General features: G+C 46.6%; 1 protein-coding gene across 1 annotated transcript in view; it reads left to right on the top strand.

The window, feature by feature from the left end:
- Nucleotides 1-12,844, top strand: part of LOC137353448 (cathepsin D-like) — a 32,438-nt gene that overhangs the window by 2,950 nt on the left and 16,644 nt on the right. The window contains exons 2-4 of the mRNA XM_068019747.1: nucleotides 4,776-4,935; nucleotides 6,989-7,112; nucleotides 8,230-8,348. Coding sequence (XP_067875848.1) covers nucleotides 4,776-4,935; nucleotides 6,989-7,112; nucleotides 8,230-8,348 — 403 coding nt within the window. The remainder of the gene's footprint in view (nucleotides 1-4,775; nucleotides 4,936-6,988; nucleotides 7,113-8,229; nucleotides 8,349-12,844) is intronic.

Genomic DNA, 12,844 nt, shown 5'->3' with positions numbered 1-12,844 from the left:
AACAGCCACAAACCATGGACTAAGCATAGACATACTACAGCATGTGAAGGTTGAGGGATGGTCTGATGGAAGCATCACAAGTATCTGATAGGGTATATACAGAATAACTAGATATAGAGAACTGAGGTTACGCCCATCAGTCTACTCCTAACCATCAGCAAAGTGATGGAAGGTGTCATTGACAGTGCTATCAAGCAGCACTCTTACGACCAGGTGTGAAAGGTGTCTAGGGGTCTGTTACTATTTTTACCTGGTCTTATTGTAACAGGGTTTTAATTTTAAACACACTGCGTTTTGAGCTCCCCCTTTGTGAATCCTTGCTCACAACTTTCTAATTATGAGGCGCGGCACAGTGGCACAGCCTCACAGCTCCAGCGACCCGGGTTCAATTCTGGGTACTGCCTGTGTGGAGTTTGCAAGTTCTCCCTGTGACCGCGTGGGTTTCCGCCGGGTGCTCTGGTTTCCTCCCACAGCCAAAGACTTGCAGGTTATTATGTAAATTGGCCATTGTAAATTGCCCCTAGTGTAGGTAGGTGGTAGGGAATATGGGATTACTGTAGGGTTAGTATAAATGGGTGGTTGTTGGTCAGCACAGACTCAGTGGGCCGAAGGGCCTGTTTCAGTGCTTTATCTCTAAATAAAAATAAAATAAAGGCAAAGAAATGAGCACTAACAGGCCTTCTGTGGTTTAAAGAAGAAATTAAATTTTATTAAAACGTAAACTCTAATATGGTTCACGCCTACGGATATACGACGTGCCCATGCTAGCATGCACGTGCGATATACACATGCCGATAGGAACAGAAAAGAGAAGAATAAAAGATAAGGTGGAACAGTTTGAGACAATATCCTGATACAGTGCGTCGTGCTCACTGTGGTCCTTTTGTAAGTAGTCTTGCTTTTCATTGGGGCCCAGTAGTCTTCTTAAAACCTTGTTCATGTAGGAAATCACAAGATTCAGTTCCGTGGGAAGGAGATGGAAGCAGGCAGACAGGAGAGGCTGTAATTCTTGCTTCAGTTCCAGGAGAGATCTTTACTCCATGAGCACACGGCTTTGTCTGTTCCAATTCCTTTGTTGGGAGATCAAATTCAAATAAACTCCCAGGTTGCCCAGCAGGTTAGTCATGTGACTAGCTCCTTATATGGAACAGTCTCTCCTGTCAGGTTTGTGGATCGTACCTTAGCAGTCTCTGGAATGCTAGCTCCCCCCACCTTCAGTGTCTGGTAATCAAAAGTCCGTTGTTGGTTGAATGAGTCAGGGCATGGCCCTTTGTCCCTTGTTCCAACTCTGTCGGTTACCATGGAAATGTTTTTCCAGTCAGGGGCTTGCAATTTTAAATTTTAATGTTCATGTGGTGAAATAATGTGTGCCTCAGTCTTAGCAGGCGGGGGGTTTGCCTGACAGCACTTACTCAGCAATAGCCTGCTCACCGATGCTCAGTTTGGGTTCCGCCAGGGCCACTCAGCTCCAGACCTCATTACAGCCTAGGTCCAAATGTGGACAAAAGAGCTGAATTCCAGAGGTGAAGTGAGAGTGATTGCCCTTGACATCAAGGCAGCATTTCACTGAGTGTGGCATCAAGGAGCCTGAGCAAAACTGAAGTCAGTGGGAATTGGGGTGAAATCTCTCCAAAAGTTGGAGTTGCCTTGCACAAAGGAATATGGTTGTAGTTGTTGGAGGCCAATCATCTCAGCCCCAGGATATCGCTGCAGGAGTTCTTCAGGGTAGTGTCCTAAGCCCAACCATCTTCAGCTGCTTCATCAATGACCTTTCCTCCATCATAAGGGCAGAAGTGGGGCTGTTCGCTGATGATTGCACAGCGTTCAGCACCATTTGTGACTCCTCAGATACTGAAGCAGTCCATGTCCACATGCAGCAAGCCTTTGACAACATTCAGGCTTGGGCTGATAAGTGGCAAGTATTCGCGTCACACAAGTGCCAGGCAATGACGATCTCCAACAAGAGAGAATCTAACTATCTCTTATTGACATTCAATACATTACCATCGCTGAATCCCTCACGATCAATATCCTAGGGGCTACCATTGACCAGAAACTGAACTGGAGTAGCCATATAAATACCGTGGCTACAAGAGCAGGTCAGAGGCTAGGAATCCTGCTGTGAGTAGCTCACCTCCTGACTCCCCAAAGCCTGTTCACCATCTACAAGAGAGTGTGATGGAATACTCTCCACTCTCTTGGATGTGCAGCTGCAGCAACACTCGGGAAGCTTGACACCATCCAAGACAAAACAGCCAGCTTGATCGGCACCCCATTTACCACCTTAAATTTCACTCCCTCCACCACCGACGCACAGTGACAGCAGTGCATACCAAAGATGCACTGCAGCAATTCAACGAGCCTCCTTTGACAGCACCTTTCAAACCAGTGACCTCTCCCGCCTAGAAGTACATGGGTAGCAGACACATGGGAACACCACCACCTGCAAGTTCCCGTCCAAGTCACACACCATTCTGACTTGGAACTATATCGCCGTTCCTTCACTGTCGCTGAGTCAAAATCCTGGGACTCACTCACTAACAGCACTGTAGGTGTACCTACACCCCAAGGACTACAGTGGTTCAAGAAGGCAGCTCACCACCACCTTCTCAACAAATATTAGCCCAGCCAGTGACAGCCTCCTCCTAAGAACAAATATATTAAAAAAAGAACAGGCTGGCCTGATAAAACTATGAAGGGGTTCGATTGGGTAGATGTGGAGAAAATGTTTCCACTTGAGGGCAAGGCCAGAACCAGGGGACGTAAATATAAGACAGTCACTAACAAATCCAATAGGGCGGGAAAAATGTACCCAACGTGGCCCTCATCCTGATGACCACCTTCGTGTGCGGCTGTATCAAGCTGTGTGTATACCTCCAGTATGCAAACTCCAAGTGTCACTACGTGCTGAGGTTCTATCTGTCCCAGGTGTTGCGAAGGATGGGCCTGGTCACATTGCCGCGGAACGCTCCATGCAGTTGGACCGTGCCGTACCACCTATCCTTCGTGGAGCAGTTTCTGCGGGAAAACACCTTTGACCACCGGTCCATCAGGCAGTGGTCTGCACGGAATGTCCTCAAGGCCCTACGGGAAAAGGAAACGGTGGATCCTGTCGGATGGTTCCCCGAGCAGACCGTCAAAGTCATTTGGCGGAATGCCTCATCACCAGAACTTTCAAACAAGCACCAAGACGTAGCTTGGCTGGTGGTGAGAAGGGCCCTCCCCGTCAGATCCTTCATGCACACCCGAAGTCTCGCCCCCTCCGCGCAATGCCCCCGCGGTGGCTGTGGTGGGGAAGAGACGGTCGCCCACCTCCTCCTGGAATGTGTCTTCGCAAAGCAGGTGTGGAAAGAGATGCAATGGTTTTTGTCGAGGTTCATCCCAAGCAGCTCTGTAACACAGGAGTCAGTGCTCTACGGGCTGTTCCCAGGGACGCACACCGAGACAAACATCAACTGCTGCTGGAGGACTATCAATTCGGTGAAAGACGCCCTTTGGTCTGCCCGAAACTTGCTGGTCTTCCAGCGCAAAGAGTTGTCCACCACCGAATGTTGCAGACTGGCACATTCCAAGGTCCAGGACTACGTGCTGAGGGACGCACTAAAGCTTGGGGCAGTCGCAGCAAAGCTCAATGGGGAAAGACCACAGTGTAAGGTCCCCCCACCAAGCTGAACTGAGGGGCTGGATCCATGGGAAACCCCTCGAACTGTATCGTTAATATTTTCATTTGCTGTAAATGTAAAACTGTAATTGGAATGACAATTGTGAAACGGAAGGGTTGTGAAGAAACTCATGATAGTATTGAAGGAAACTGATCTCCCTTGCAATGTTTGTATTTTTTGGTGCTGTTTGAAACTGTCTGGCAATGCAATGTTTACAGATTTTTTTGAATAAAGTATATTTTGGAATTTAAAAAAAAACTAACAAATCCAATAGAGAATTCAGGAGAAACCTCTTTAACCAGACAGGGTGAGAATGTGGAACTGACTACCACAGAAAGTTACATTTAAGGGGAAGTTGGATAAACACACAAGGGAGAAAGGAATAGATGGATATGCTGATTGGGTGAGATGACGTAGGGTAGTGGGAGGAGGCTCATGTGGAGCATGAACACCAGCACAGACCAGTTGGGTTGAATGGCCTGTTTATACTGTGCTGGAAATATTTGGTAAAACTCAATATTTCCTCTGGTGGGCGAATGTCCAATCCCTGTGATATAATCTTAAAATTAGAGGCCATTTAGAAGGGAATTGAGGAAGTATTTGTTCACCTAAAGAGTCATGCAAATCTACAATTCTCTCTGCCAAAAGGCTGTGGATGTTGTGGGGAGGGAAAATGAGGTGGGCGGGGGAGGTGGTTATTTGGAGCTTTCAACACTGAGATTGATAGATGTTTGTTTGGTAAGTGAATTGAACATTATGAAGTTGAGGTGTGGGTCAGCTGCAACCTAATTGAATGGTGGACTGGCTCAAGGGGCTGAATGGCCTCGTCCTGTCCCTATGGTGCAGTCTTCAGTGTACACACAAATAGCCCAACAGGAAAGGAGGAGGGACTAGGCCAGGGGTCCTGCCTGATCACTATACAGTGACACTGGGTTCAGCTGTGATGCCCTCACAGTCAAATAGCTGACCAACAGTCGCTTCCAATCCGCAGGTTTGAAGAACGGTCAGTCAACCCAATTCCTGTGCCAGGAGTGAGGAGGGGAAGGTGGTGATGGGGGGGAAGATAATTATGCAAAAGAAAATTAAATATTTATCTGTTACAATGTTTGACAGAATTCCGCTCACAAAGTTCCAATCCATCCGGAGGACACTGTCCGAAGCTGCAGGTTCCTTCGAGAATCTCATCGCTGCTGGCCAATACAGAAATGGGAAGTACACGGGAGTCCCGAGAAAGGAAGCAGAGACTCCTGAAATTCTCACAAACTACTTGGATGTGAGTATGACCAACAGCCAAATGCTCGCTCACGTGCTCTCCTCTTTGCGCTCGCTCGCCTGCACACTCTCCTCCTCACTTGTGTTCTCCCTCGCTTGTGCGTGCTCTGTCCTTGTTTCCCTATTTTCTGGGTTTTGCTCAGGATCAAGGACGGCGAGCCCTTGCTGAAGTTGCAACCTTAAACACTCAGTTGATCTGAAGATGTGTGGGCATATTTGCCAGGCTTGTACCTGCTGGTGCCCTCCAGCACTAACCCGGGAGTTTGTGTGGTCAGTGGGAGGCTACCGGGTTGACATAGAGGGAGGAGGGGCTGGTGGTCAGGGGCTGATGGGAACCTGCCTGCCTCATGCTGCTGGAAACCTGCTGGAGGTTGGTTTTCCCACCTTGTCTGGAATGCACCTGATTATCATTTGGCAGCAGCGGAGATCAGCGAGCGGAGGAGTCACTAATGAGCTCGCAAGTAGGCCGTGATAGAGACAGAAAGAAAGACTTGCCTTTCGGGACCTGACTTTACAGCCAATTAAATACGTTCGAAGGAACTTGCATTCGTAAAAGCCTTGTCACTTCTACAGATCGCCCAACATTCCTTTTTGGAAGTGCAGTCACTCTTAATGTAGACAATCACGGCAGCCATTTTGTACAGAGCAAGATCCCACAACTGGCCAAGAGGTAAATCACCAGATAATAGAACGATTGAACCATAGCAAAATTGCAGCATAGAAGGAGGCCATTCAGCCCATCGTGTGCATGCCGACCAAACAAACTAGCCGCCCAACCTAATTCCACCTTCCAACACCTGGTCCATAGCCTTGCCAGTTACAGCACGTCAGGTGCATGTCCAGGAACCTTTTAAAAGAATTGAGGGTTTCTGCCTCCACCACCGTTCCTGGCAGTGAATTCCAGACACCCACCACCCTCTGGGTGAAAATGTTTTTCTTCGTCTCCCCTCCAATCCTTCTACCAATCACCTTAAATCTGTGCCCCCTGGTAATTGACCGCTCCACTAGGGGAAACAGGTCCTTCCTGTCTGCTCTATCTTTGCCCCTCATAATCTTGTACACCTCAATTAAGTCACCCCTCAGCCTCCTCTGTTCTAAGGAAAACAACCCTAGCCTATCCAATCTTTCTTCATAGCTGCAACTTTCAAGTCCTGGCAACATTCTTGTAAATCTCCTATGTAGGCCAGACTGGGTAAGGACAGCAGGTTTCCTTCCCTAAAGGACATTAGTGAACCAGATGGGTTTTTACAACAATCAATATTAGTTTCATGGCACTGTTACTGAAGCGAGCTTTCAGTTCCAGATTTTTATTACTTGAATTTAAATTCCACCAGCTGCCATGATGGGATTTAAACCCATGATCCCTGGGCATCTCTCGTTCAGTGACATTACCAGGCCACCATCTCCACAATGCTGTGTGGTTTCTGGTTTTGGGAGGAATGTCGATTAGAATTTGGAAGAGGAAAAAAGTTGCAGGGCCATGTGGAAAGAGCAAGACAATGGGACTGATTGGATAGCTCTTTCAAAGAGGCAGCCACATGCATGATGGGCCCAATGGCCTCCTCTGCTGCAGCAATCTATGATCCTATGAATTCTATGCTGTGCTCCTAAGAAGAGAATGTGTCACCAGATCTTTTCAGCCCACCTGAACAGGCGGACGGGGCCCTGGATTAACGGCTCTCGCCTGAGACACAGCCTGTGACAATGTAGCACTCCCCTCAGTACTGCGCTGAGGTGTCGGCCTAGATAATGATCCTGACGGAAGGGGCTCCTGATTGCTGTCAGTGGGGGGGTATCATGCACAGGTATGGAAGCTGAATGAGGACAGGATGCGGCTTGGCTATGACGCAGCCCTTGGTTAAATATCTCGCTGGGCTTGCATATGGGGAATGGCCACTTGGTTGAAGTGCAGTGGGGAACCCAGCATCTGGAACACTGTAATGTATCAGCTGTGGTTCAGTGGTTCGCTGGCTGTCTTTTGCTGTCTCTCACAAGGAAGCTAGGGACATGCTTGTTCTGTGCAGCTTCAGCTCACCAACACTTCTGTCTTTCAGGCCCAGTACTACGGCAAGATTGCCATTGGCACACCACCGCAGCTGTTCACCGTGATCTTTGACACTGGATCATCCAATCTCTGGGTGCCCTCCTTCTACTGCTCCTTTTGGGATATTGCTTGCTGTGAGTAATGAGTAAACCCGACCAGAAACATTCACATCAGCTTTTTGATGATTCATTCTCAGGGTGTGAGTATTGCTGGCAAGGCTGCCATTTATTGCCCATCGCTGGTTGCCCTTGTGAATGTGGTAATGAATTACCTTTTTAAACCTCAGCAGTATGTGAGGTGAAGGTGCACCGACAGTGCTGCTATAGAGGGAGTTCCAGGATTTTGCTGGGTGTGTTTCAGATAACATAGAGGGAGCTTTACTCTGTATCTAACCCTCTGCTGTACCTGCCCTGGGAGTATTTGATGGGGACAGTGTAGAGGGAGCTTTACTCTGTATCTAACCCATTTTTTTCCCTTTTTTTTCCTTTTCTGTTTTAGAGGGAGCTTTACTCTGTATCTAACTCCGTGCTGTACCTGTCCTGGGAGTGTTTGATGGGGACAGTGTAGAGGGAGCTTTACTCTGTATCTGACCCCGTGCTGTACCTGCCCTGGGAGTGTTTGATGGGGACAGTGTAGAGGGAGCTTTACTCTGTATCTAACCCTGTGCTGTACCTGCCCTGGGAGTGTTTGATGGGGACAGTGTAGAGGGAGCATTACTCTGCATCTAACCCCGTGCTGTACCTGCCCTGGGAGTATTTGATGGGGACAGTGTAGAGGGAGCTTTACTCTGTATCTAGCCCATTTTTTTCCCTTTTTTTTTCTTTTCTTTTTTAGAGGGAGCTTTACTCTGTATCTAACTCCATGCTGTACCTGTCCTGGGAGTGTTTGATGGGGACAGTGTAGAGGGAGCTTTACTCTGTATCTGACCCCGTGCTGTACCTGTCCTGGGAGTGTTTGATGGGAGAGTGTAGAGAGAGCTTTACTCTGTATCTAACCGCGTTTTTTTTTTATGGGGACAGTGTAGTGGGGGCTTTACTCTTCTAACCCCATTTTTTTTTTGTATCTAACCCTGTGTTGTACCTGTCCTGGGAGTGTTTAGAGCAAAGAAAGACCAGTATTACTTTCTAAGGAATGACCTTTAACTTGTATTTACTGGGGTTGGTTGCCGGTGGCGGGTGGGGGTCGCAGTGCAGGGGAAGATCTCAAGTGTTGAGCTTTGCTTAGCTTGATTGTCTCTTTCTGCCTATTCAGGGATTCACCACAAGTACAAAGAAGATGCATCAAGCACTTATGTAAAGAATGGGACAAAGTTTTCTCTTCACTATGGAACTGGGAGCCTTTCGGGATACCTCAGTCAGGATACTGTAACAGTAAGTAGAGCCAGCACAATCGGGCAGAGGGATCAATCCCAAGCTCGCCCAATGGGGTGACATTGTCTTTATGTGTGAGGGTCCCTTGTGAAGAGCGCGTGCGCTGGTCCGAATTTAGCTTGTAGAGAGCACGGCACCGACAGCACATATCAAGTCCAGAACCTAAATTGGCCATTTAGTGATGCAGAAATTGAATGAAAGAGCCTTTTGTTTATTTTATTTTGTTCTTTCAGAATACCATCTTTCCATCACATGTTTCCTTAAATGTGTGCAGCTGTTAACCGCCCTCTTGTGTCAAGAAATCCCTCCTCTGTCTGTCCTCAAATTCTCCTTTACAACCCTGAGTCTCTGGATGTAGAGAGCAACATTGATTGACCTTCCACCAACTAGCTTGAACACAGCATAAAGACATTGAGGCCACAGCTGCTGAGACTATCTTGAATGGAGCTGTCTATACACTTGACTTTCCCAGCCATGCATTCTTGTCACTCTGGCCCCTTAAAGAATGAGACTTACATTTCTATAGTGCCTTTCACAACTCCAGGACGTCCTAAAGGGCTAGATAGCAATGAAGTACTTTGGAAGTGTAGTCGCTGTTGTAATGTAGGAAACATGACAGCCATTTTGCACACAGCAAGATCCCACAGAGGGCACTGTGAAAAATTACAATGGTCTGTGTTTAGTGATGTTGTTTAAAAAATAAATATTGGCACAGGACACCGGAGAAAACTCCCTGCTTTTTGAATAGTGCTGTGAGGTCTTTTAAAGGCAGCTTGACTCTGTATCTAACCCCATGCTCTCCCTGCCCTGGGAGTGTTTGATGGGACAGTGTAGAGGGAGCTTTTCTCTAACCCGTGCTGTTTAATTCTATCCTGATTATTTTAAAGTCAGTTTCTCTATAGAGTATGTGTCAATGTCTTGATGATTTAATATGTTGTCTCACTCTACCGGCCACATCAACCATTTCATACTGTCCTTTCAGCAAGTAGCTGATCATGTCTGAGACCCTTTCTTCAGTGCAGCTTCCCCATGCAATTCCACGTGTTAGTTGCTTCGCATGCAATGCATCGTATTTGCACACTCACACCGGTATCCCAGTATTATGCTACACACATTCCATCTGATACAAACCATTCTTGGACTTTCAGGTGATCTTATCAAAAGATCAAGGTGGGGATGTGGTGTCTGTATGAAGACCTTTGCTTATTTCCCGCTGCATGGTCCCGATGTCTCAGGTAGTGGTCAGACTAACAAATATAGTTCTCGAGTATTGCTGAAAATAGAGACATTTTGTCGAAGGTTTTTGTCTTCCACTCGTCAAGATAATTCACAAGAATACCAGTGTAATAACAATCTTATACTGTATGAGAAGAGAGTGCTGATTGGGTGGCAAGTGGGCTCTGATTGGTAGAGGCGTTGCCATAGAGAATGCAAAGTTTATGGTGACTGACAGTTAACCGTCAAGCTTTGTTTGAAATTTAAACCAGGCAGCTTGGCTCTGATTGGTCAAGGCATTGCCCTGAGGAATGAACCAGCGAATGGCTGTCACTTGTTTAGCTGATAAAGGCGCAATGTGTGTACGTGTTCTTTCTGTCTGCAAAGAACAGGGCCCTGTGTATTAATATATGTAGCTTCCAGTACGCGCAAGTTAGCCACACTGCGAGCCCGACTGACCATCTTAAATTGGTTGTCAGTGTAATTCTTAGCACCCTGAGGATTATTTAACAAATGTTGTCCATTTGCAGAATCACATCTAATGTTGAACACTGTGTTTTGAGGTTTACAAGCACTGGTTGCAAAGATCTTTGAAATTGAGCTGTCAAACGAGCTTCCTTTCCTTGACGTACTAGTTGAGAAATCTGCTAGAGGATTCTCTATCATGGTCTACTGCAAACCTACCTTCACTGGTTAATACACGTGTTGGGATTCTTACAGTTCCACGCACTATAAGATCGGCCTTATCGGCAACCTCGTTAATAGGACCCGAGCCATTTGCTCACCATGCAAGCTTGATGCTGACGTAGGGCGAATCAAAGACATCCTGCGTGACAATGGCTACTCTGATCAGATCATTTCTCGCTGTATATCGCGGAAACTTCTAAACGGGCCTAAGGCCGTCATTTTCGGCCCTGAAAAGTGCCCAGTCTACCTTAGATTACCCTAGAAGGGTAATGTATCCCAAACATTTGAGCAACAGGTGAAGCTCGCGGATTCACACTGCTACTATGCAGTAGCAACATGTGTGGTGTTCACCACTAACAGGATGCTGCAGTCAAGCCGTGAAAAACGTTCTGCCTAACACACAAATGAGTAATGTGATTTATGAATTTCAAGGTGAGATGCTAGGTATAAAGGTTGTACGTTCCAAAGACTGGCGGATCGTATCAAACAACATGTCCCTTATGCTGTTCGCAACAGGCAAGGTAGAGGTTGTACCCAACCATCCCATGCTTGCAAAATGTCTCTATTTTCATCAATACTCAAGTTCTGTACTACCAAACGACTAAATGCAGTTCTCTTTAAAAGTTCATAGGCAAGGACATTGGTTTCTCTTGGCGATGTCTGTCAATTTACAAGTCTCATCTACACTTTCTTGACTTTCATTAGCATGTGCATGGATACCAGATTGATATATTCCACTGAACCACACACAAGGTGTGAAATTCCAATTCCTTTTCGATTGTGTGATTTTTCTGTCTCTGTCTTCTATCCTGAGTGGGACATCTCAGTAATTGCCATTCTGTCTCATTTAGAGCCCTGGAGGAACTTTACGGTCCAAAATAATACTCCCATAATATCGTTAGAACAAAAATCAAACATTCCGAAGTGGTCCCAGTTATTAACACATTTGTTTGTTCTTTATTTATTATGACCTTTTGTTTTCTCAAACATAACCTACTAAATTGTGCCTGATGTTTTATCATTTTAAAGTTATCCCATATTCAAATAGCAGTGTTGTTGGGCTGACCAACTTTGTTAATGTTTAATTTGTTTCTCCTCAAAAGAAATGTTTTTTTGATACTCAGGAACCACCTAGACGGCTTTTTCATCAGTTTCTTTTTGTTAAACAAAAATTTAATTATCCACTGAAATTTCAGGTACATTTTCCCTTTGAGTGCTTGAAATAGCAAATCATCAATGCGTTTTATTTATTCAAATCTCATATTGTCAAGCCCCAGGCTTGGTGGTTTTGTGTGCTGTTTTGCATTAAAGACAGAACTGCTTGCAACTAGTTTAGAGGTAACTTCTATATCTCTCCTTCTCAAACACTTGACGGATAACCCAAATGAGTTAAGGCTAATTCTTTGAAAGGCAAAGCCAAGGCCGGAATTTTATGCCCCCCCACAGGAGTGGGAGGCCCCCCACTGCAATTTTATGAGGGATAGTGACGGCAAGAAGCGGCCCACTGGTCCCAGGCCAATTAAGGCCCTTAAGTGGCCAGTTAACTGAACTCCCCCCGCCACTGCTGGTATATTACCAGCAGCAGGCGGGTGGCTCAGGCCCCCTCTCCCCCAGGAGGCCGCCCAGTAAAAGATGACACCCCCCCCCCCCCGCCCCTCCTCCACAGCCCAACCGCTCCCCATTGAAATATATTCCCCCACCTCCCTCCAACCGACCCCCCCACCTTGTCCCGCTGGGGCCCAGCCGATTGTCCTCGGCGAGGCCCCACAAATTTACCCCTTTTTACGGGGGCCAGCTTCCCTCTTGCTCCACTCCCTGGCTGCAGTCCCAGCAGTGGTCAGCACTCCTGGTGGCGCTGCTGGGACTGAAAGCTGCTGGCCCACTGATTGGTTGGCAGCTCTTGGAGGCGGGACTCCTGCCCGACGCCAATTAAGGGTCTGGGGAGGGCGTAAAGTCACAGCGAGGTTTCCAGGCCTCGCAGAGGCGGGATTGCCGCCAACTTTAAAGCTGGTGTGCGGGGCCTCCACCCCGACATAAAATCCCAGCCCTTTAGTCCAAATCAACAAGCTGTGACATTTGATGTCTACGGATAGGCTCTTAAATTCTTAAACAAAAAACTGCTGAATTTCTTGCTGTCGTATCGTGCTGTGGCTCTGGAAACCATTGTCACCTGTTTAGTAAAAAAACAACAATCTATTGTGACTCCATCCCAGAGCCCAATGGGTTAATCTGTCTAATCATATCTGTCAATTTAGAAACCTAAAATTTAATGATGCCCAATATATAAATTAACATTAGGCGATTTTGTGGTGAATTTAAAAAAAAAGCTGTCAGTGGAAAGGATTAATTTCTCTAATTCTATGCAAAAGAGTGGAACATACATTCACAAGGGCTCATAATTAGAGTCATAGAGTTATACAGCACGGAAACAGGCCCTTCGGCCCATCATGTCTGTGCCGGCCATCAAGCACCTTGCGTAACCTTTTTTTTCTTCCCGATCGAAAACGAAACAAACACCACATTAGATTATTTCCCCAAGTCTTGGTATCTTTTTAACCTTGTACAAGTTTTTTTTTTATGAATAGGGATTGAAA

This window comes from Heterodontus francisci, chromosome 41 (genome assembly GCF_036365525.1).
Source record: "Heterodontus francisci isolate sHetFra1 chromosome 41, sHetFra1.hap1, whole genome shotgun sequence".
NCBI classification, from domain to species: Eukaryota; Metazoa; Chordata; class Chondrichthyes; order Heterodontiformes; family Heterodontidae; genus Heterodontus; species Heterodontus francisci.
This window is presented reverse-complemented; position numbering and strand designations above follow the sequence as displayed.